General features: G+C 37.1%; 1 protein-coding gene across 6 annotated transcripts in view; it reads right to left on the bottom strand.

The window, feature by feature from the left end:
* LOC105386056 (furin-like protease 1) overlaps positions 1-22,981 on the bottom strand; it is a 184,638-nt gene extending 161,657 nt beyond the window's left edge. The window contains exons 1-2 of one of the 6 annotated variants that reach the window (XM_048628533.1): positions 22,835-22,981; positions 19,528-19,832 (exon numbers count right to left, since the gene is read on the bottom strand). In XM_048628533.1, the coding sequence (XP_048484490.1) occupies positions 19,528-19,674 (147 nt within the window). In that variant the 5' untranslated portion in view covers positions 19,675-19,832; positions 22,835-22,981. Of the gene's footprint in view, positions 1-19,527; positions 19,833-22,676 lie in introns of all 6 variants that reach the window. The other 5 variants (XM_048628536.1, XM_048628537.1, XM_048628534.1 and 2 more) reach the window with 5 other exon arrangements.
* Between the last annotated feature and the right edge of the window lie 3,933 nt (positions 22,982-26,914).

The following is a 26,914-nucleotide window of genomic DNA, read 5'->3' as shown; positions in this document are numbered from 1 at the left end:
GCAGTGGGGACGTGATGGGTCGATGATGATCATGACGGTTCCTCAAAAGCACAGATCGACGATAAGGTTGCTTCACCGAAATATTGCTTGTCCGATAACACGGTTAGCACAAAGTACTTTTCAGTAGGTTCAGAGCTCTACAAAGTATAGTTATAGGAGTTTTTACCTTAAAATTGGAACAAATCTTGTTCGTTTCCATACTGAGATTTGTCCGCTTATGTGGTTGTTTTGGCTATATCTTGGTCATACCTTAATCGATTTTAGATTGGAATATGTCATTTTAAAGCTTATAAATTGACTATGTTTTTAAGTTGTAGTGCCTGAAAATTTTTCAGATAAAATTCTTTTTTAATTCAGCATTTTTGTTTTCACCTTTTGTAACATTTTCTTAATGTTTCACCTATTTTGAAGCATTGTGTCTAAATTAAGTGAAATTTTGCGCATTTAATGATTATTATTAGTTAGCTAAGGTATCACTAATCCAAAACAATCAAAAAAGTATTAAAAAAATGGTTATTATTATAAAAAAATTGTTTTAAAACATAAATTTTGGCAAAAACCTAAAAAAAACTTAAAACTTAAATAACTCAGAAATGGTTGACTTTCGGATAATGCATTATGGGGTTCAATCGACTGGAAATGCCTTCGTCTATAACCCATTTAAAGGAATACATCGACTTACCAATCACCCTGATATGTTGCGTGATGAAAAGGCTGAATCACAAAATTTGCACAAAAGTAATGCGATCTTTCGCATCCAATCATTACCAGCCACCTTTTGCAAGTCGTTACCCCATCTATAGCCGGACGGCGTCCTACACTACATTTGCCCAGTATAATAATCGCCATAATAATAATAAATAATAATATGTCATCGAACTATAATATATTCGTTAATTACAAATTATACTGGTTGGTTAATATAGGGTATAATAGGGGGTCATTATGAACAACTTTATTCTGCAAAATAGTCTGTAAAAATTTTACTTATTGTGAAATTGGTGTACCAGCCTACCTAACTGTGGACCTGTGTGGTCTGATGATGATGATGATGAGCTCATTACGCCCACCTATGAATAAAAATAAGGCTCCCCATCAGATTTGAGAAACATTTAAGATTGCTCAAAGATTGCCTTGCAAAGCCATTTGTAAGAAGCGTTAGCAAAACCCCTCTACGTGTTGGGCGTATTCTGTTAAGATACCTACGTAATTATTTATTAATAAAATATATTGTATGCAAAACATAATTTATAAGATTTTATTTATCGTGTCTTCTTTAAACATAATCTTGAACAAGATGCATAACATTAAAAATAAGTACAAGATTATATTTTTTATGTTTTCAAACGTCTACGATTTGCTTTGGACGGCAAGTGGGCAAATGGTATGGTACGACAATTCATAGTTATTATTTTTTTTAATTTGTGTGTACGGTATTATCTATTATATACCTAAATGAATAAAGAAATAACATACCTAAATTCGCCACAGGACGCATCAATAACCCCACTAGTGTTCCGAGGCCACATAATGTTCTATAATCACGGCCGAAAAATTACAGAGACAGCAATCGTCTGAAACTAATTTAAATACCGTCTCTTACAACAAGCCACTCGGATAACAGCATCAGCAGAATGGGTCTCCGGAGTACCTCAGGGGGGTTACTCTATACTGACGAAAAACGAACAAACGAAAGCTGTCGTGCAATCGGCACTTTAAATACAACGATATAGAGTCGTGGCTCGGGCAGCAGCGCTCCGAATCTTCAAATTTCGTCAGTATAGAGTGACCCCCAGTGACTAAACGCAAATAAATGGTTTGCCCAAGCTAAGGCGACAATTTCCCGGACCGGTGGCCCCAAGATAAATCCAGGAGGAAGCCACCAGGACTGGAATATACAATCTGACAGCGCCGATACACCGGCGTTGAGTTTAATGCCAATTTCTCCATAGTCGGTTATCTAACCGACCAGGGATTGGTTATAAATTATACGTCATCTCTATATAAAATTTTTGACAGATGTGTCAAACGTCAACCACTAATACCTGGTTATGCTCTAACCGACTATGGAGAAATAGACTCTTAATCACGCTTTCTAACATCTTCGACCAGCACCCTCACGGTTATTCCGATGCCATAGCCCAGAAAATTCACCCTAGGATAAGATAAAATATAAAATACTCCTTATTTCATACAAACAGAATCAGTTTCACTTCATGGAACATAAAATAAATAGCACAATAGGCGGCCTTATTACTAAAATTAGTATTTTCAACCAGATTTTACCCCAGGTCAGTGTAACTTAAAAAACACAAGCTACTTCAATACATTTCCCACCTACTTTACTAAAAACTTTAAAGAGAAGCGAACCTAAGTTGAAAACAAATCCGAACTTAACGGTAATACTTGGCAGAATGAAGCAGACTGCAATCAATAGAATGCAAAGAACACGCCAAATCGATTCGGCACTGTCAATTCTTTATTTGAATTTGAACGGAGCAAACTTTGGAAGAGATTGGTTGGAGGTACTACGGGTACCTACTCACTCCAACGAACAGTCCATCGGGGCCTGGAGGGTCACACCAGCATGACAAAAACGAACAAACGAGCGCTCGAATATAATCGGTACGTAATTACAACGAGATAGACTCGTGGTTCGCAGCAGAGCTCCGAAACTTAGTTTTTTGTAAGCTAAAGTGAGCCCCTTGGTATTATTTCCTGGAAATATGGAAAAGCCAAAGCTCAAAAGAATAATCTGTCATGGTGTGGCTCGGTCTATATAGATAGATTATTCTTTAGATATTCACACATAATACGCTAGACATACAACGTATTTTAATACGATCCCTAACGAATGACGTCTCAGACATTAATTTGCTGCCATCCTATATACATCCAAGCCAACTAGGTACCTACATAAATATTAAGGATAAGTCAAATCTGTCCTTGCTAAAACCTAACTCAAACTAGTAATAGCTCCCAAAAGGATACTTAAATTCAGTAAGTAACTACATGAACTTAGGCATATGACTCTCTTCCCAATCAGATTTAGGTCGTTAAATGGGAGTTGGTGTTGAGTTACTAAAGTAGCTTCTATTTAGGTTATAATTATTATAATAGAAGTTGGTTCTAACAAAATTAAATGGTTAAACGAATCTTTACCAACTCAAGCGTGTGAGAAAACAAAACTTTTCATATTATAATAATACTGAAAAGCCTTTTGTAAAATTCCTATGTAGAGGCTACAGCTACATAAAAGCTCGGCAGTAAAAGCTAAAGTAATTATTTGTAATAATAGTAACAATAATTCATTACTTTACTTATTAACAATTTTAGATGGTATTGTATTTATCTACTTAATGATTTTAACCATAGTTTTAAAATAATAAGGTTTAGGTAAAAAAATATTAATAGCGGTAAAATAGGCAGGGCAAAAATGAAACTAAACAGAGCTGTTATTTTAATTCAAGAAAGATTAGAAAAATTGCGTAAAAGTGTCCGGTCCCAAAAATACAGCTTCAAGCATTAAATCGTCTTAAGTCCTCCAGTATTTCATTAAAATTTACGAACCCCAATTAACATCGTTTTCAGTTACAGCGAGATACGCGTGTCGGCACTAAATTTAATTAAAAATAATTACACTGTACAATCAAATGCTTAAACGTAGCCAAGAAATATCAAGAGAAAAAGGTACTAACTTTAGGTACCTACTGTACAGTCGAAAAAAAATTATCAAAATCTACAAATGTGATAACAAGAAAACTAAACAATCAATAAACAGACTGAGAATTTGATAGCTATGACAGAATGGCGTCTCCAAAGAGGCCCTTACCGCGCCTGACGTGGCAAATCGAGTTAACACCCTGAATAGGCCACCCCGCGCCCTGATTGGCTGGCAATAAAAACTGTAATGAACCCAGTGACCTGAGGCTGAGCCCATCCCGACGCTTTGTCCCATTCATCATGCAACCCGGTTACTTCTTGGCGGAATTAATGCAATCGGCGGGGGTGCAGTGTGTTTGTGGCTGGTCAGAGATAAAGCCTCTCTGACACACAAAGGGGCCTCCGTCTATTGCCCCCCCTCCCCTCCCTAACCTCTGTCTTCTCGGGGGGGACGATTAAGGCGACGAGCGTCGACGAAACTGCAGACCTCCTTCGTTACGTTTAAGGGAATGGCAGTGTTTCTTCCTAGGCTAGAATTACGGACGTTGGATTAGCTTAAGTAATATAGACAATTATTAGCAGCCATTCTAAATTAATCTCGTCCCTGAATTTAAGAACGATAGTGGAAGACTAATCAAGCTACGCATTTTGCGATCCTGATAGTAACTGAAAATTATACCTTTACATATATTATACATTATGGGATGATTTTGCTTACAAAGTACGACAGGTTCGTTTCAGCCCGTGACCTAATCAGGGCAGTAATGTATTCGTAGTGCAATGCTGTGCGGGCAACAGACTTCCACTCTTAACTCAACGGTTGAGCGTCGATGTACGACGAATTCTCTATCGTATTCGAGTATTTTTTGACCTGAATAGGTCAATCACTTGCCTTCGACTCCGCTGAAAGGAAAAGAAAATAGAATTTCATTCGAGTCCGGGGCGTCACTCTTATGAAAAACCAAGTTTTAGAACGTAGCTACACCCACCACGACTCTACATAATATATCGTAGTATTAACACACCAAATGCATGATAGCACTCGTTTGATCGTTTTTTATATTTTTATTTATTTATTTTATTTTTCATATTCATAATTATAATAAAAACCATTAATGGCCTTATTTATTGCCTAATGTTAGCAAACTATCATAATTAAGATGCTGTGGATTTCAGTCAATTAACAATATTTAAAAAAAATCAAGGTAGAGCAACCCCACGGCGCCTCCGCCGGCGCCTCATTGTTTGGGCGAAATGTCTTTTCAATCTTACAATCCTCTTTATTTCTTTGATAGGCCGTCCGTTGTAGTCCTGTTATTTCGTCCCTTTACTGATGCATTGCTTTAGCTACAACTTGGTATTCTTTAGTGTACATTTTAACGCGTTTATTTAGCGCTTTCTAAGGTAAAAGACGACTGGTAAGACGAGAATTAATAAACAGTTTAAAATGTATACTGACTTACAAAAATGCATAAAAAGTGTACATAAACTATTATGTTCGCTAGGTACCGATATACATATATGCTAGGGTGCATGGTTAGTTGTACTGAGTGCCTTTATCGTCATTGGTAAGATATCATCTTCTGCATTTCCGTTACCCTTACCCTTACCCTTGCATACGAGTAAAAAACCATGCAAATACCCTACATACTATAAAGTCTACATGTATCTGCATAATATTATGATTGAGTGCTTAGGTGCACCATTATTTTATCATAGTCATATCATAAATGTTGACATAAGTAGGTACCTTCCAGTAATGAAATGCAGAATAAACACATTTAATTGAGTATCGGAATAGTGTCAATGAACTCTTGGCGATAAATTATATTGCAATGCACCGCTCTTCCGCACAATATGTGACGCCTAGACATCATATAACCGACACAGCGACATCATGCAGACCAACTGACCCTTATTTAGAAGGGCATAACAGGCTTATTTGTTCAAAACAGAAGCAGAACTATCTTTGTGTAGGTTCACATGAGTTGGTGCGAAGTGCAATGAACATTACACATTACTTTGGCAAGACGCCGAAATTTACCACCATTATTTACCAAAATACATAGCATGTTGCAGGCACAATCTCGGTTCAAGTCAGTCGGTGTAATGGCCGGGACCGGCTTTCGATAATGTTGTAGATAGAAAAAACCGTTTCGCCTTGAGCAAGGCCGTTATGTCAATAAACCGCGCGAGGTCGCCCGCATCGTCGCTCGTATGCTAAACGGGGAAATATATTCAACTTGCTACGTTACATTACATAGGAAAGGAATGTTGATTGTAATTATGTAGAAAAATAGATAGAATAGATATGTAGACAAGACAGACACCGTCCGTAAACAAGTATGAACAAATCTTTTGAACAAATATGTGACCCCGGCTGGGATTCAACCTGGGACTGTCGTCAAAGGAGGCAGAGTAACTAACCGCTGTGCCATCCGGTCGAAAATAATTATGAATTATAGCTGTTCCCGCGCGCTTCGCTTCGCCCTAAATAGTTTTCCCATGGGAATTCCGGGATAAAAAGTAGCCTATGTTTTTTTCCCAGGGTCTAGCTAGACCCTATGTATGCCAAATTTCATTCAAATCCCTTCAGTAGTTTTGGCGTGAAAGAGTAACAGACAGACAGACAGACAGACAGACAGACAGACAGACACAGTTACTTTCGCATTTATAATATTAGTAAGGATAGTAAGGATGAGCGAATCATTTTAAAACTATTTGGTTCTTCTGGTCTAGAATCTATATAGTCCTATCTACACTCTGGACATCTAGAGGAAGCCTGCAAATGTCGAAGAACCGATGGCTCAGGCGTAGTGTAGGACGACCTCCGGCTAGATGGGGTGACGACTTGAGAAATTTGCTTTGCTGGTAATGTTTTGGATGCGGAAAGCTATAGATCGCATCCAGTGTCGTGCTCTGGGAGAGGCCCACGTCCAGCAGTGGACTGCTATAGGCTAAAGAAGAAGAATACTGCGAATGTGAAATACTCAAAGTTTTTTCAAAGGTGTTAAAAAGTCAGGTTGTCTTCCGTGACTACCATATAAAGACTAATAGTGCTAACAAATAATTTCCATAGTCACGAGTCGCGTCTCAGGTTCCGCGAAATTCTATTAGTCGTAGAAAACAAGTTTTCCGAAAGCCCTTTCGGCTTACTCTACCACTTTCGCAACACTCTGCATAAGCAGAAGTTATGCTAAACTTGCCAAATATCCCTAAAACACAAGCCTTGGATAATCTAAACCAGCTGACTCCACAATTGTCAAATCCATTTGACCAATTTCCAATGTTCGATAGCTAAGCGTTATAATAACAAACGAAAATGCATCCACATTTGATTGTATCGCCGGCGCCAAACCCGTGGCGGACTGCCAAATGTGTTATCGAATTACCAAACGAACATTAAGGGTATCAGGTCCTGTTTATCATTACATTCTTGCCAAGGGAATGGGGACTTTATTTCGTTCTGTGGCACTATTCCAATGCTGATTTCGCTGCAGTGATAGTGTTGAATGTGGATACTACTAACGACGTAACTCTGCGCGGTTCAATTTCCTAAACTATTTATTGGACACGAAGTTTTATTTTTGTTAACCACATTTAGGTCTTTAGCTATTCGTAAAATTAAAGCCTAGGCTTTTTCGCTATTTACCACCTGTAACCAACTAAAACTTTACTTCTAACTAATTGTTTATTTCACATTGATGTAGGGATAAAGTTAAAGGTAAGTAAATAAGTGTTGAAGAACGATTCAAAATACGAACAAGATAAAATAATAAACAAATCCTTTTACACAAATTATGACCCGACTTACTGACATAGATACGTACGTATAGATAAGATTATACACAGTTGAGTGAACATCGCGAGGAAATGTAATCAGTAACCATCACACTTCATGCATGTTACTCACAAAAAAACGGAAGCTAAATGGTTAATTACCCAGCTATATGTCTACTACTTATTCTATGTATACATGTACAGTTTTCGTAGGCATTATCAGTAAGTACTAGATTTAGTTTAAGTCTTACAACAGCAGAAGAGGCTGTTTCAGGTTTTCAGCACTTATTTATGAGAATTGTTATAATATTTATTTACATATCCAGCCACTCACTCTACCTAGCCTTGCCTCCCATCCCAGGTCAACTCCGCCTAACTAAATCGGCGTAGTTGCCTCTTCGCTGTAGAACTTCAGTCGTATGTCAGCACGAACGGAACAATGGCTTAAATGCTGTTCCGAATTAACCAACTGACAATCACCCGGTACTTACCTCACAATGTCTCTGCCTATAAATTGGAATGACATTGCGTTGCGGCCTCGCAAAGGCCACGTCTTACTTACTGAATTCGGAACATTTACTAGGACGGACATAGCAGCCGTGGCCCGTCATGTCTTGAGTAATTTAATCTATAACCTAGAAGAGTAGGTTGGAGCGAGATTTCTGGATTTTCCCATAGTGACGTAAGCGTCTTAGTAAATTCGAGTTTTAGCTTCCATGGTTATACCTACCTCGTTTCAGCTAAGAGCATTACTGTAATGTTATGTTATGGAGACATTTTGAGTTTTACGGTTTAGAGATCCCATTATGAAATTCTATACATTATGCCTATCGACTTATTGTATGAGTCGTATCCAATTAAATGTAATTAACACAGATTTAGCAATAGTATTTGTGCATATTAATGTCGCTACAGGGTGTCATTTTATCATTGACGTTCCCGTTTCTAAAGCCCTACACTACAGTTATTTTTTTTGTCGCGATTGCAGAGTTGGTCCCATAGAGTTGCTCGATATGTATGTACCTAAACACGTATTCCTGTTCTCTTTTACACTCAAAAATCTTCCCAATCCAATTTGCTTATATAAATACATCTCGCATGATTTTCAGCCGTTATGGCTATTTTTATAGTAAATATATTTACAGAGCAGCTAAAGTTACCATATTCATGAAATATCAATTTTGTTTATTTATTAACAGTTTCCACGAAACAGAGCGTCTGCAAGCGCGACAGGCGGTCATTGACAGCCGCGGTGGCGCTGCGCAAAATTATAATTTTAGAAACGGTAAACAACACAGAAAAATCACACTAAACACCCTTTACATACGCGCTCTTCTCGTTAGAGCAGCACTTCTGTTCCTTGTACGCGCTTAAATTATTTTTCCAAGTTCATTCAAGACTTGTTAAAACTGAGATTTAAAAATAGAACTCTCTTTTTTTTCATTTCCGCGGGAACTCGTTCTAATTTTGAATTGTGTCCACCTCCATGAAGGCAAGTTTATCAAGTGACAGATTCAGACGCTGCCAACCGTTGGCTCTGGTTTCAACAAAGCGCAGTGTAACATATTTCGTTATCGAACGTGAAGCCTCGTGGTTGACAACCTTTGTTGGGCCGCCGCCTCCGCCGCGCCGCAGCCAGCCACCGTTCCATTCTTGTGCTTGCCCTAACAAAGCCACACATTTTTCCTAGGTTGCGATGTGGCAGAATGAGGTTGTGCATTTTATTATACTGTTTTGTGTAAGATTTTGTAAGAATATTACATACCTATAGTTTTAAGTAATTTAAGTAACTTTTCCCCTTCTGTTTACTTTACTACTGTAGGAAAATATAAAATAACGACAATGCAATTCAAAAAGATGAAATGCACATTTTTGAAATTTGAAAAATCTAATCACTTCCTTCTTGAGAAACTAATTAATCAGTAAGAAAACTCTCTTCATTATAATTTTAAACCCACACTTTGTCCACTTGTCACATTCACAGAGTGGCCGCCCTTACTCCAGAAATAGCCGTCTTTAAACGCAGGAAATCTTTGCGTGTCGTTTTAAATATACACTTCTAAATGCACGCTCACTACTTGTTTATCCCGAGTCCCCTCGCGTATTATTATAATAAATATTTATTTTCAGACCACATAGTCCATAGTAAGTGTTAGTAACAATGTATCTTAATACTAGGTTAGGCTAAATACAAACACACCTTATCTATTTATTTACACACCCTATTTTGAAACACTGAGTACTGATCCTACCCTGTTCCTATGCAAAGGATACATATATAAGTAAGTATGGAGTAGTTCCCCTAATAGTCAAAAATAACGTATCCAGTTCCTGTCTGGCGTGTAATTTGTGATCATTGACACAAACGGAGGTGTTTATTTTTTCATCAGTTAAGTATGTTTACTTCATAAAAGTTTGTATAATATATAGGTAGTTTAGTTTGTAACATTCTTTATTATTAGGCTTAAGTTACTATCTCATAATAATATAGGTATTGTAATATTTCTTCTAATTTAAATAAAATATCTTCATAAAATTATTAAAAAAATATTATCTTTATCGTAAAATTCAAAAGTGGTTAGGAACAACTTTAGAATATATTAATTTGAATTATCAAAACATTTACTCATTTGAACAGGTAGGTATGAACCTACTATGTTTATTCAAGGAAAAATCTACGCTATAAAAATAGCACAAACTAGGTATAACAGAAAAAAAGAGTTAAGTTACTTACGTCGCTACTTGCGTTGGTATAATTCATACGTATTCTATTAATAATCATATAAAAATACATCTCTACATCAAAACAGTTTTATTTTTTTCATGTGCATTCACCAACATATAATTATGTTTGTTAACATTGTCGTCAAGACAAGAATGAGGTTAGTTGGAATGGAATAGTTAGTTCTGAAATATCTTTATTTCGCAACAATATTCTATTTTTATCCATTTCATGGAAAATTACGTAGGTCCGTAGTATATTTTGTGTAAGTTACTGTGAAATAATAGTGGAGATAGTACAAACAAAAAATATGTTAAAGATAATGATAAAAATAAAATATTAAGTACATTATTTACCAGTTAAATTGCACGTATCACTTCCGAAGTTTGCTATTCAGAAGCTAGGATTTTCTTACCTGAAACAAAGATAATACGAGCCGATTAAAATAAATCAAATTAAACTATATTTGAAAAGTTTTCAATACGATTAGGTCTAATTTGCCCCGATTCAAAGTTTGCGTGTTGGCCTTGAGTTGGGCCGTATTTCACCGTATTGTAGTTGGGAGGAGGGAGGAACGAGTTTACAGGTGATTAGGCACGGTAGGTACTTACAATGAAGAATAGATCATTATCTAGATTATCTTCACAATACCATTTTCATATTTGTTTACAGCTGAGATTAAGTGCCAGTGCCTAAGCAATTTCTAATTTGTACTTTGATTATATCATTTACATCATGCAGGAATATTAATTATATCTATAGATCATAACTCTGAAGTCTGAAATCATAGATATAGTAAGTAGTACAGAAATAACGCTTATCTTATTGGTAAGTTAAGATTATTGTACTATGAACAAAAATTTAATTAGTAAGTTTTCCAAACTAGAAATTATAATACATTTTATTGGTATTTTCACAAAAAAAAAACGTAAAAAAGTGCTGCACTTTATAAACGTTTATGACATTAATAAAGTACTTATTTTGAATGTGCTTCAGACTACTTCAGAGTAAGTCCAATGTCAGAGATGAAGCCATGAAGGCTGTACCGTGTAACCCTGCGGGATCCATCAAAATTATGAAACTTTCAGCCCCGAGCTCCACCTCTTGTTTCGCAGAACACACACCTACATATTTCCCACTGGGCGTCGCGTGGGCAGTGACTAAACGGGACACGCTTTCAGGAATTATAACTAGGATACTGTTATTTTTAAATAATAAAATAATGAACAGGGGGTCACTCTCTACGACGAAAAACTAAGTTTCAGAGCGCTGCTGCTCGAGCCACGACTCTATCTTGTGGTATTAAACGTGCCGATTGCACGACTGCTCTCGTTTTATTTATTTATTTTATAGAGTAACCCTCCAGAGCTTACAAACACGTGTAACATGTTACTTTGATAATAACTTAAAGGGTACATTCGAAGGCATATAACAGACAATTTTTCCTCTCGGGAATAACCGGAAGTTTTCCCTATTATCTATCCCCTTTAAGTAGAGCATTTATCAAAGGAATCGAATGGCGTAAAGAAAGGCATGCTTTTATGACATGAGGCTCTCGACATGTCGTATGTATAAATGGTACATAATATAATAAAAGTAATTTTAAGGTGTACTAAGGTTACGGTTCACAAAAACAATGACTACATCAATAATAATAACACCTGTAACGTATTTTTGTCCCATTTCATAAATAACTTTTAGTAAGCTGAGTGATGGTGGCACAAGACACAGTGGAAGTGTGTGTTGTAGTTGTGTTGAGTGTTGAATTTTACACATCGTCGATAGTGAATTGTTAATGGTCCATTGTTCTATGAATGAGCTGTTTGCTGAGTAAAAGTTGTGGCTAATGTGATTATAGTTTAGATTCGTTTTGTTCCACAGTCTGTTGCAAATGCAAACTAGATAGTAAGGTTGCCGAAAGGACGTCACTCAAAGGGTCGTTAAAATAAAAAAAAAACTACTTTCCATAGTTAAGTAATTGATAAGATTACCTAGGTGAGTATGTAAAAAATCATATCTAAAGAATTTCTTCAGATAATACAGACGGTACTTAACAAAATACGTGTGTTGACCTTCATCCCATACGTTTTTCATATGTGTAACTCCCGCCCTAGGCCTAGGTAACCTAGATAATATAATAATACCCTCCGTTCTAGTATCCTAGAAATGAGGCCGTGCGGGTCAGTAGGTACATACTCGCTCCACATAAAATATTTACCACCATCATTATTAAAATAATTCCCTATAGCAGGTAAAAGTTTACCTTTATCAATAGATAGTGAACACAGTTCTATTTTAATAGCGGCATGTTTATTATTATGCTTCGACGCGATTTAGGGTTGTCATAATGTAGATGGTGATCCAAGCCTAGCTTTCACACTTAGCTAGACTTCATCCTGGGCCATCATCTAGAATTAATATTTAAAACCTTAAATTGTGTCCAATAAGCTGTGACGCGTAATTATGGTTCGAACTTCACTTACAGGTAAGTTCGTTTGATCATAAATTAATTTCGCCCCTTTAACCCTTATTTGATGCCGCTTTATGATGTTTTTAGTTTTATTTAAAAATGAAATGGAATGTAAGGTAATTATAATAATTCTTCTGTTTTACCGAGAATACCGAAACATAATATGAGTATTATATACAATACACACTCATAGACAAAATATGTCGCAATCCAGACCAAGATAGCACAGTCTTGCAGTTAGTTGTTTAGTGCGGACGTCGCAGACTCTGTATCTAAGTATACTTATGCAGCACTATGTGTATAGTTTCAGTGGTTTGGCCAAAGCTGTATTGAACTACGGAACAAGCAGATGTAACTGCAGTTTGACAGTTAACTTCTATACAGAACTTTCGTTTCACTGACTGTCTGAGTCGTGAGTCGGCAATACTATACATGAGCTAAAGGATTGTGGTGAATGGCGTACATAAGTAAGTACTTATGAACAGATTCTAATCTAATGTAAAATAGGAGTTTTACGGCCTGTTTTACAATGTCTCGTTAATTGCTACCTGTGGGATAGAAGACATGCTGTCTGTAATTGTGTTTTAGACAGTGACGTCTTTTATCCTACAGGTATCCATTGTACAAATATTGTGAAACAGAGCCTAAAACCTTCCATTTTAGCTATAATTATTAGTCTCAACATATACAACTATACTTTAAGAAAAGCGTAAGGTTCTGCAAAGAACCGCAAATAACCTGTCATTGACTCGAAACAAAACTATAATCAATTCACCAAGGCCAGGTCGATTGTGGACTGTACAATGTAACTTTTTGCCGAACATCAGCATGCTTCGCTAACAATGGTCGGCCTTGAGCCTGGTCAGGATATCTGTTCTTATTATTCTCTGGGCATCCTCTGAGTCATGGCCGCTTTCCACAACGACGCAAACATGCAAGCTTATTAGCGAGAAACTTGGGTAGCTAGTAGGTAGTCTAGGTAGCTACCTAGGTGGTTATATACACATACAGGGCTAGGTAACCTAGGTAGCTATCTAGTTGCTTAGTGCAGGATTAGCTGAGGAAGGAATGAGTGTTTGGGTCTGCCTGTATGTTGTGTGATGCGCGCCGTGCAATTCGCTTGCTAGTGCGCATAGGTCATAAGGGTTTTTGATTGCAAATGTGCTGTAGTGGTCCTATTTCATATCCAAGTGAGACGAAATTCTCAAGCTGAGAGCCTAAAAAAAGTAGTTGGTTATTTTTACCGTTTTGACGCCTACCTACTAGCTTTATGTTTTGTATTGTATTTGTCTCAATAATAAGACACCCTACATACTACCGAACCTACCTAGTTGGGGATCTCTCGTATTTCAACTTACATTAACGTCGGTTCATATCGCATTTCCTACAGCCTCAGAGATTTGAATGTAGCTAATCTTCTCTACCGTCGTCATAAATATTAATGTTGATTTCGTTTGAGTTGTAATGAACGTTTCTCGTAGGGTTTTAATTTTAATTAGTCAAGCGAGTCAGTCAGTCTTTGGAAAATGTAACTTCGTTTGAAATGTTTGGTACTTTTATCCTTGATAATATTTACTTCGGTAGATCTAATATATCCTATAAGTAAATTTAAAAACATTGCTAAAAATACTTACCTACTTATAATATAGCAATTTGATGGCCCGCTTGATTATGGGTATATACACTGCTGTATAACCCTTTAAAAAAATAACCATTTATGGGTGTTAAGGAAGTATTTTGTCATATTTATAAGGCGTTTGATAGCGTCTAGAACTTTTAGAATGTGTCTAGATTTCGGCCCCTTGTGATGCCACAGGATGCTACATGGTAAAGCACTACAAATTCAATATAATCTAATCGCCAAGTTATCCTGATTAGGGCACCTACTAGATGGCAGCACGGGGGCCCGATTTAACCGCATTATTAGCTATTTATACGCGAGGCATCCTCGTATGAACGATCTCGATCGCGGATAATCTCATTACAGTTGACAAGGCTTTAGCTCGTTAATCCGAGCTTGAATCTCTCACGTGTCGGTAGGGTTGAAGGATAAAAACTAGGTTAGATCTGCAGTTTAGTAGGTCTGGGGTTATCTTTTATTTATTAACTAGTTAATTAATTTATATTTTATTCTGCGTTGAGTTACTTACTAACATGCATTTCAATATATTATAGTTTTTCTTAAAACCTTTGATAATGGACTACCGTTGTTATGAAGCAGTTCTGAAGAGAATTTATCATTTTGTGGCAATTTGTGGTACCTATCGATTCGTCTACAAACTTTAATTAAAACTCGACTTGCATTGACTTTCGCTCTACTCAAAACTAAACCCAATAAGTACCTCCTTTGTCCCTATCCATGTTGTGAAAAATTTGGTGAGTACCTATATATACGCAGTAGCTAGGTAACTACATAACCATAAGTTAAGCGTTTTGTTAAAAGTGTTTTGTTATTTCTATTCGGTTGTTTTGAAAACAGTGTTCAAACGAGCTACTTCATCGGTTTGTTTTGCAGTTAGATTGGTGCACACTCGGTTGCATGTTTACTTTTTGCTTCTCGTTTTGTTTACAATAATAGCTAGCTAATGGATCCATCCACTGAAGAATAAATAACTGACTGATGTTATAAATAACCTAAACAGTTCATCTCGTGTGTAGATTATTGCTGGTGAGTGACACAGGAGGGCTACTCTGACTTTAGAAACAACGCACGAACAAACGAGAGCTGTCATGCCATCGGAACGTTTAATATGATAAAATACAGTCGTGCAGCAGTAGTGAAACATCGTTTTTCGTAGCTAGAGAAACTCTACAGGAAGAGCTCGTGGTTAAAAGCTTATCAGTCGAGATTATAAATTATACATACTCACAAGAAATACTTAGATCAGTAGGTACTAGCTATTGAGTACAATATGATTGGTTAACGACTCAATATTTCCATTGGTCTTATGCATATCTATACTGTAGATACATAAAGTACTCAATATAAACCATCTTCTTTCTTCAAAGCCTTAAGCACTACCAATCACTTTTACAACATCACCAAAGGTTAACTGGTAGAAAATGCTGCTAGCATTAAGTTCGCCTTTGTACCGATTTACTTTATGCAATAAAGAATTTAATAATAATAATAATAAAGGAATCCACCCTGTGTGTTTGTGTTTACTGGTTCACATAAGTATCAATAGTGTAATAATAATAATGTATCCAGTGAACTAGAAGATTTGCTTGTTGTTATTTGAGGTGTTAATATAATACATTGAAACTTATTTCAATGTATTATAGGGTAAAAGTACTAGTAACTGGCAGTTTAAGCGACTAGCAACACAATTTTTTCTATTAAAAATAAAGTATTGGCCTGATTTAAGCACTGGTAGGCTTGAATTTCTGGCAATAAGATGACGGCATAATTATAGGCATAAATTGTAAAGATATAAGATTAATATTCGATTTTAATGAAGTTTATATCCACTACCCCCAAAAAACCTAGTAACTGGCAGTAAAAATTAGTAACTGTCATATGATGTTTCAGTAACTGGCACCTTTTAAAAAATCATGCAATTAGGTCAATAAGTACTCTAAAATCAATAATATATTTGATATTAGGTAATGTACAATTACCTGTCTAGGTTCTGTACCGGTAAGACTCAAAATCACCGTTGTAATGGTCGACTTCTACGACAAAATGACAGTACAAGTATGCGACGAATCGTGGGTCCATATGAATGCAACAAATCGAGAAACCCTTGGATTTGGAAACGGAAATGGAGAAAGCAAATGCTTGTGGACCTTGATGTATTCATTCAGCAGCTTGGGAGAAATGACTTGGCTAAGTTGAAGACTGCTGACGGTAGTATAGTTGCCTCTAAGCTGAAATTTCTTGCGGAAATTGAATGTTTCTACGGCTTTCAGCTTCACATGCTCTGGGTAAAGACAGAATTAGTACAGCACTTCTGAAAACAATTACTATCCTCGAACAGCTTCGGAAGCTCTTAACCAATTTTGTTTATAAGTCATGTTTTCAAGCTGTTTTATAAGGTCATCACGAACCGTGTTTCTATCAAGTTCTTCAAGGACTATAAGAAAGCCTTTGATTCCATTTAGACCTGGGCAGTTCTGGAATCCCCTCGTTGTAACATGCCTTAATGCAGCAACAATATATTATGTCTACCTTGGACAGTCTATTCGACTAGGCAGAAGCTGTAAGGTGCATAAAACAAAATATTACTGGATGGACTGCATAGGGGAAGATTTGTTAAATTTTCACATAAACGCCTGAAGGCAAAGGTCTTCAATCAATGCGTCTTACTGGTGAGGACGTATGGATCATAGACGTGGACACTGACGGTTGGACTGGTCCACCGATTCAAAATAGATCAGCAGGCATTGGAAATATTAGTGGTTCTTTGAAGGACCGTATCAGAAATAAGGTAATCCGTAAGAGAACTTGAGTAAGCGATATAGCTCTTAAATTCTGTATGCTAAAGTGGCATTAGGCCGGCCATAGCTGCCAAAGAACCGATAACCAGTGGGGAAAACGGCTCTAGAGTGGAGACCACGAACAGGCAAGCGTAGCGGCGGATACCTTCGGGCCAGCTGGACCAACGACCTTATAAAGCTGACCGGTAGTGGCTGGATGAGGAAGGTCGAGAACAGAGTGCATTGTCACTGCTGGTGAGAGGTCCAGCAGTGGACAATTACAGACTACTGTAGATTGTCATGATTTTAGTCATTTTTCTGAAAAGAAACATGAAATAAATGTTTACCGCACCAGTAAGTGCCAGTTATTGGTGCGTAAAAAAATGTATGCAGATTAGTAACTGGCAGCCCCGTGCCAGTTATTGAAACAAAGCTGACTAGACACTGGGGGTTTTTACAGTGCACTTTAAATCGTATTTTCTGTCGATAGAAGGTATAAAATAGCTTAAAATCACAAAACCCAAAATATTAGTAACTGGCAGGGGGGTGCCAGTTACTAAGTGAAGATATAAATTACATTTCAGTAACTAGCACCCTCAAATATAACTCGAAAACAATTAAAATCACAGTGAATCGGGCTATTATGATATTGTTTAGACCTTCCCCTACTTCCTTGTTATTGTCACACTATCAAAAACTTATTTATTTTCGCGAAAACAGGCCATACAAATTTTGGCATCTCCTTAAGAAAAATTTAACGCACGTGCATTTTTTTGGCGATCTTCGCCGCTTTGTCTGAGATAATTTCCAGCGCCGGAAAATACCCACCTAGCGGCATAAAATTAAACTATAATATAAATGAATAATTGGAGATTGCTGTTAACACATCAAAGATGGTCTTACTATATCCAAAAGCTTAATATATTTAGTTTTCTAGTCAAAGTGCCAGTTATTGACACATGCCAGTTATACCACGATTTACACAACATATCAATTTATAAAGTTTCTATTGCGCAGATGATAATATTCTAATACAATAAATGAATCTAAATACTCTATATTTACTGTAAAAAAACTATTGGGTTTCCTCAAAAAGGTTACCTTCCAAACATCAACAAAACCTTCGACGAGACGACCCCAAAGTTGTCGAACAAGTGATATATCACTATTATTGATCCTCATTCCTCACTGTGAACCCATTAAAAGTTGTTCAATTCTGCAGCTCGTGCCGTAAAGTTGGCAACACCGCGACAGAATAGGACCGTATGACAATGTTTGACGGTCTGCGCGCGTGGCGGAGGTCACTTCCGATCGACGCGACGCGCAATCCCGAAATGACCAACGGGGTCAATCTAGTTTATGAAAAAAGAAGTTTCGGCGTGCGAACTATGGCTGTGTATAGTTCTTAAACGTACACCTACGGATGGTATGACAGTTTTCGTTCGTTCGTTTTTTATGAGGCTAAAGTAACCCTCCAAGTGTGTTTCTGACCTAATTACGCCCTCACACTGGGAACCTTTGTTTACGCTAAATAACGTGGCCGAAGAAAAGACAAAAGAAAGGATTTTTTTTGTTTTCAGTCGTACCTACCTACTATGTGACAGTAAACCGGGATATAAAGAACTTTCCGTCTTGGAGCATCCTTTGAATTAGATCCTAGATTAAGTGAACTGGTGCCAAAGGAATTTGCGCATGTGTTCCACTTTGATGAAAAAGAAATAAGAGTTCTGTCTCGTGATAAGCACCTAATCTTAATTTTTTGGGTCTCAACTCAATATACGCCCGTATAAAGGGTGATATAAACTGAGCAGTAAAGCAGAAGACGTAGCCGGACGGATAAAACGGATGCGGAGGGGAGGTCAGATGACAAATGTTTGACTTTCCAAACGTGCCTTGAGGTCTTCTACGGCTAACTGTAACATCGAACATTTCCGCCGACCGACGACCTACTTACATATTCAATCCGACAACCCGGTGGAAATATTACGTAGGACACAGGACTACGGGAAATCCAGTGTTTTGACGAGTTACCTGAGTAACTATGTAAGTAAAAATGTGATTGAGACTAGCGTTTCTTCGATTTCAATTGTACGTAAGTACCTATTTACAATATTTGTGTAACTTCCGCATTTACATACAAAGTCTCTTATTCAGCCTAAGATATTTAGTATTAATTTTTAGCCTATTTTTGCTCCTTATTCCATGTACTTACTACATACCTAGGTACAAATATTAGAATAACTAGTCCTATATCCTATATCCAACAATCTTTTTCATAGGGTTTCCAGATTCAAAAGTATAAAAAATACACATAATAATATACAGATTGTTGCAAAAGAAGTGTGAATTTTTTTTCTAAACTCTTAAAACAAAAGTTGTTGAGTTGACCACCTGAGTCACCCCCTTTCGGCTTAGTCTACCACTGCTGCAACACCCTGTATACATTTCCAAATAAAAAGAACAACAGTCTTACCTCTCCAAGATTGACGAACCCATGTTCGTTGGCGACGGCGTCGGCCGCCTCCCTCCCGCCCGGGACGTGCACGGCCCACGTCGGCGTGTAGTGCGCCCGCGCAGCCGCCAGCACTGACAGCAGCAGCAAGATGGCGGCCCGCGCCATGACACTCACTGCACTCACCGGCTAGTACTTGTCAGCATTGCCACTAACACTTTCTTGTAGCGAAGGCTTCTGTTCGGTTTTGAAGCTGAGGGTTAACTTCAAGGTCGACGTAGTGGATATCGCTAATTTGTTTGTTTTGATTAAGTATGTTGGAGTTACTGTCGGAAGGAAATAGTAATTTTATAGATAACATGTAAGTAATCAAATAAATTTAGAATTTCCGTTTTTTTTACAATTTGAGGAATTTGCGAGGCGAGATGCTGGCAATACTGCGAATAGTCAATGAGTTCTAGATACTGCGACCGACATTGTTTGATACTGAGATCGGCGGAGGTCAAAAACATAGATAAGCTAAAATATTATCTTAAATTATAAGTGAATCATCATTTTGCGTTGACTTCACACAGATAGTGTGGTCTTGTTCTTTTGTTCATTGTTCTCTCGGAGTATAATAAACACTTACTTTAATTTTGTAAAGTACCTATCGGGTATCATTATTATAACATTATTCTTTGGTATTTTAATTTCATATATAATATTTGAAGTTGAAATATATATGTATCGTATTTATAATAATCGATAGTTATATGTATATCTTTTAAAGTAGCTGAATTCTTTCAAATGCAATGCCAAGGTCAAGAGTAATTAACCAGACTTCGGATAAATAACTGCGTTTATGGTCGTGTTATGTAGCATGCTCAAATAAAATAGCAAAAGCAGCACAACAGCATTCATGGAAACAAAAGGTCTTGCGTTTCCGATATTCTTAAGTACTAGCATTTAGTACTAAGATGTTGAAACGTTAGAACTATCAATGGGAAGTCGTTTGCGCCCCATTTTGTGCGACAAAAGCGTTGATGTTGCCAACACATCCACAATAAGTGGGTCAAGTACAATCCAAGGACAGAGTGCTGGGGGTCCTCTCAACATCAAGTGAAGAGGCTTCGACACGCTTGTTATACAGATATTAAAATTTATAAGAATCGATTCTAGTCAATATAAAAAATTATGCAATTTTTGGCAGGCCCGAGAAATGGTTAATTCTATTTGGTGAAAACGTTTATCCGTCTCAAATCAATATTCCTCCTTATCTTCGTCTTTTGTATTTAAATTGCCAGCTTTATTCGTGTTTTATCCAGCAGCTGTTCGGTTTACATTCCATGGGTTTTGTTTTATTGGCCCAAAGCGTTTGGGTGTAAGATTTTATTGGCCTTTTTGTTGTGATTAAACAATGCATGAAATGTGCTTGTTTGTTTGCTGCCAGAGACGCTGGCTTTAAGGAACATTATTTATCTTTTAGAATGCCGTCTCAATTCGTAATTTATTTAATTAATTATCTGTCGGAGCACTAATGGGTACTCAATATAATGTCAAGAGTACTTATGGTTTGATTCAATTGTATATGTATTATATTTAAAAATTGAAATATTTTTTATTAATTATTGTAATATTGATAAATATACTTAATATGGACAGAGATATTAAAAACCAATAACATTAGTGTTCCTCAAGATCTAAGTTCCAGAAGATTATATCAACCAAAAAGCTTTGTGGATATGATAATCATATCTCATATTCTTCCATTTGAGCGCTGAAGGTTTCGTTACATAATATTATTACATTTTCGCGGCATCGCTGGAAATATCTAGTTTTATCATCTGGATATTTTTGGCTGTTTTTATCAAATTTGCCAACGAGAATCTCTACGTAGTAGGTAGGCGCTATTGATAAGTGTAACTCTTTTTCCTATTAATTAAATTCATAAAACCTCTTTTGTTATTTTCACTTATTTGTGTCAACTTTGATTGTAGAAGTGAAAACTATAAACAACTTTTATCTACTGTCTTATTTATCCCTGCACATAAATCAATCAAGCAATTAATTAATAGATCCTGAACATGCATGCGAATATCGGATCTCTAAGATCAGACATGCGTATTATTCCCGATGATTTCGGAATTTCACATCAAAGCGCACTGCAGTCTGGTGTCATCGACCACTGCCCGCTCTTCCGTATGTGTAGCGTATTGAGTCATCTCAAATGATGAATTGGTCGTGAATCCTAAATGATTATTTCCTTTTTCGGCAGCTTTACGATGAGTCATTATTTTTACTACCTCAATAATATGTTCCAGTGGAGCGGTGGTAGCTCAGTCGAGAGCACCCGCTTCTCACGCCAGAGATACAGGTTCGATTCCCGACTCTGACATGTAGGTACCAATGAATTCTTTGGAATTTACGTAGGTACAACGTATATACCTACCATTGACCTACATAATTATAAAGATTCCACTCGAGAGAGCCAGGTGCAGGAAATAGAAGAACACCCCCACAGAGAATAGAATAGGATGTTTCAGTAGAAAAGAAACGGTGTTCATACACTTTCATTTCATGTTTTAAATTCCTCTAAATAGTGTGATGATGATTATATCTCGGTAAAATAATCTTCTATTTCAAGTATTTATTACTTATTTAAAATTGTATATCGACTCATCCAAAATCACTGTTCAAAATATCTTCCTTATTTTCTTTTTATCTGCTATTGAATTCATCATCAACAATGTATAAAAAATATGTATATTATTTGTAAACAAACGCATAATGTATGCTTCCGACATCGAGCGTCTATTCATAAGCCGGCATTGTTTTCATTTATTTCACTTCTATTGTTTATGCTGGCACGAAAAAGTGATTTCATCTAAACACGATGTTTATCATCTCTGTTTAAACACAGGTTATTCTGTTGCAACCTCGATGATTCTCGTGACAAGCAAGTGGACCATCTGTTTACAGTTAGTTTAGTGTACATATTTAAGTAACCATCCGCATACCATTCTATCGAATAATTTGCAATCACCAACAGTCACAATAACACAAAAAAATACAGATTAATAATAAGCAACTGCTGATTGTCAATGCAAGGTATAAACAGACTTTTTATCTTATCTGAATTCAAGTCACATTTTAGTTCTTCTAATTTCGCGTCGAAAGCGGATGCTCACCGATGGCAAACGATGGGAAGGACCAAGATTCCGTGGCACTTAAACAATAGTAGCCAGCGAGAGTCGGGCGCCGCGGCGACGATCATTCACCTCTCGCATCCCGCCTCGCAACTTATTCGGCTATTTTATAAATGGAATGGGTTAGGTTTCGCACGTACAGGTCACAAGCAACATCCACTACGTCACACTGGGTTGCACTAGATTCATAATTTGGCACGGCGCGACTGTAGGCGGCGAGAGCGAGCGGCGGTGCAGGCACACCCGTCACGTTCGCGCACGTGAGGCTGACTGGTTTTCTCTCAGCCGCTGAGCGCCGATTGGAGCGAGAGACGGAAGGTGTTGCCACGCGCAACTTACTTTGCCTAGATGTGGGGAAAGTTAAACCGCGCTGGGTAAATATTTTAATGAGATTATTTGTGTCTGTTTTTTTATAGTTTATTATGGTGAGTAATGTTGAATTGTCATCCCGTGGTATTTCCGGAATCAAAATTAGTTTTGTTAATTTAATGTTTATAATTACTTAAGTTATTACTTAAGGTAGGTAGGTATATTATTACTTAAGTATGCCTTTGAACTTGTTTCCGGCGAATAAATGAAGTTAAAAATTATAGGCCATTGCCACTGCTCTCCGTTTTCTGAGTTGGTTGACCAACCGGCACTGGGCCCGCGTGGTGTACTAGGCCTAAGCCATCCTTCGTTATTATTATTCTTTATTCCACATAAAAACATATAAGTAAAGGGAAACTTAATGCTAGTAGCATTCCCTACCAGTTAACCTTTGGTGATATCGAGGAAGTTATTGTTAGTGCGATAGGCTGAGTGGAGTTTATCTAAATCCTATATAATTTTCAACGAAACGTTGAACATCTGCAGACATAACATAATAACTATTAAAAAAATATAACTTCATAAGAAGTTCGTTAGAAGGAGACGCGTGCCCCAACGGGGAAGTGATGGGTTGTGATGATGATGACCCGAACTGAAAAACATCTCTTCTTGTTTCCACTTTGGACATTTCCATTCATATATCTCTGCACTCGTGGAGTGTGTACCTAATGCCAACGTGAATATTGTGTCTCTGTCAATTACCGAGAAATTATTATTACGAACAAAGCCGGGTAAGTTAGCATCGCTTCAGGCTTACAAGATTATGAAACTCTCTGTAACTAAACTAAGTACGCACATCGTAAGGCATGTTCTGTAAATAAAATAACATGAAAAAAGTTCAAGGTACCTAAGTAGTTAATTTAAGATATTTCACGGTAATTTAAGACCCTTATTAAATATTCGGTCGCCGTAGTTAGTGTAGTTACTTAATGAAGGATCATTCTGAACAACTTAAAAAAAAATATTTCAGTATTCTTTTCAAGTACTTACCTACATACTTATGAGTATGTATTATAATGTGTACTGTATACATATATATCACATGCAGAGGAAACAAAATGGTCAGCCAAGTTTTAAGTAAGTTAGGCACAAGTTTGGACAAGCGAATATCCTGGAGTCTTAAACTGGTCCAGACTTTTAGGTTTTATCTAAGTGCAAGTTCTAACTTTCAAGAGCTACGAAAGCGCCTTAGGTTTAGATAAGTAGGTTTGTTATTTTTTTCCGTTTAAATATGTAGTTACAGTGGGAAGGCCGAAAGACTCACTTAGCGTAAGTAGGTACCTAGCTACTTAGGTTTGGCTAGTTTTACATTTAGGTTTATTTCTACATAATACTACTTTACATCCAGCGCAGAAGTTGTCATAAACAAATGTCTAAAGAAAATAAGTAGGTACAGCACATTTTTCCGTGTCCGTGACGAACGCATCGCATTCAGTATTAATTTATTCAGAACTAAATGCAAGTACTACCTACATCCACTTCATCGGCATTGCCAACGCCGTTTCTCCATACATTTATGACAATCCATTACACACCCCAGTCCGCGTTGTTCTGTGACAATCCGTTTGGTGCGATACATGCGATACTGAAAGATGGATGCTTAACGGGATACTTAGTTCAGTACTTACTTGCTGTCTTCGCACTACCTAGGGTGCGCCGGACCTATTGTAAGGAACAGATTTAGAATCGTGTAACCGTACCACTATATGCAATTATGCAATGCAAGTATGCATATGACAAGATTTGTGTAACTTAGGTGCAGAATTCATCTTTGTCTACGAATTTCAAAATGTTGCGTACATTTCGAAGCAGGAACGCCAGAGTTAAATCCCTTGTATGCCTGTAACAGCAGAGCAACATCGCTCACACACGGCCTAGTTCAAAGCTCTAAGCATTGCCGTGTGTGCTCCAACGATAGCTTTAACTCAGTTTCGGCTTAGCCGCTGCTTCGTCACTAGCGCTAGATGCTTTTAGTTTTCCTCTAAATTCTTGTTGAATCCTTATTCTATGACGATGTTCCCAATGCGTTAGTTGCAGTGGTGGTATACGGTCTAGCGGTATTATAGCTATTTTCCGAATATGGTCCTAAAGAGTATTTACACCGCTTCATATTTTTAAAACTAAACTTCCTACATATTACTGAAACGGGACAGCTTTACATTTTCTGAATCAAATGTTTCTATTACTTACATAATAAGTAGGTATATACACTATATACATATAGTAAACAGTCCCTGGCATCTCTAGGTACATAGACTGGTGCCATGTGCATGTGTGTCCAGGCGTTGGGACTATGTTATTCCAATATTCAGTAGTTATTCGCAGCCCGTCCGAGCGCGCAACTAGACCTTCCACAGACACAGTCCAAATTGTGTCACATGGAATAATTTAGCGTGTTTATCGCTATCTCGTCTGACAAGACAAGACAAGAAAACTTCATCTGGTACCTACGTCCTCCAGTTAGTATAGTAGGTACCTACATCTCACTGTCTTCAGCCTGGTGCATATTCAAATTTGCAAAAGCCGTGGCACAAAAGTTGTTCGGGTTGGCTTACTATTATCATTTTTACAACACCCTGCCATTGGAGGTGAATGCATGAGGAAGCATGCGGCCAATGCGTTAAAATTGATATAATATACAATACAGGTACCTATCTATATAGGTATATTATATATTTATATAATTAGCCATGCCTTAGTACAATACGAGATATCTTCCAGACAACCTGTGTTTTTTTTCTATAGAACAACGCGGCCTCGACTGTACCATATACTTAGTAAGCATTTTGCTGTAAACACATGTGATGAAATAATATTCAATCGTTTGGCATGATCAAAGTGAGGTTGTTAAGTACATTTTCGTGGAACTGGAAATGGTCCCGTTTGTACATGTATTTAAGTACGTAAAAGCATCACTCTATAAATTTAGGTTTATGTAAGCCAAGTATTTGTACTGACTGTTTTTTTTTCCGAACATTAGCTAAGTACCTATTCTCAGAATTTTTACGGTTGGTAATAGTAAATTTGTAACTTTTGAATAGCTCAATGCATACTTGTATGCTAAGTACTAACCCAACGTCACTGACCATTTCCTATGATAATTAAGTTTTTTTATTTTGATGCCCAAAAATTCACAATAGTTACGGAGCCTGTTTTCTTCAGATCGCAAAGACAGAAAAGACAAATGAATAAACTAGACATAATAGAACTAAGTGGAAGTAACACCGACACCAGTGACGGAAGACCCATGCTTCCGGCAAGAGGGTGTGAATCGGACCACACTACTTACAAGTGAATTCGATTCTATCAACTTCAATATAAAAGTGCGAATTGATTGGGCGTTGCGTGTCTGAAAAGGTTTTACTGACCAACATTTTCTGTAAAGCTATGTGTAGTGTGAACATAAAAGGTTATTTCGTGTTGTCACTTCACTTTAATGTACGGCGTAATGTTTGACTAAATCAATTTTGTCTGACACATCTAATGCTTAGATTAGTAGGAATTTACCTACATTATTTACATAATGATGGTATAGTGCCACAATCTTATCTGTTCCGGTGGCGACGTCGCTGTCGATCGAATCCAGTGATACCATCGATTAAATTTTGCCTATTTCTGGTTTAAACGACAATGCATTTCTGCTCTTACCTATTGTTATAATTAGTTACATTCATAAGTATAGATAAATCAAAATAGTAGATGAAAGAGGATATCATATATCAAACGACATTTGTTGTATGGAAAGTTTGTCCACGGCGAACAGAAATAAAATTAGTTCTGATTATGTTCTGATATAGGAGATTAAATCTAGATTACAATGGTATAGGTTATAAATGTAGGTCGTGGGAATA

The sequence above is a fragment of the Plutella xylostella genome, chromosome 21, assembly GCF_932276165.1.
Source record: "Plutella xylostella chromosome 21, ilPluXylo3.1, whole genome shotgun sequence".
NCBI classification, from domain to species: domain Eukaryota; kingdom Metazoa; phylum Arthropoda; class Insecta; order Lepidoptera; family Plutellidae; genus Plutella; species Plutella xylostella.
This window is presented reverse-complemented; position numbering and strand designations above follow the sequence as displayed.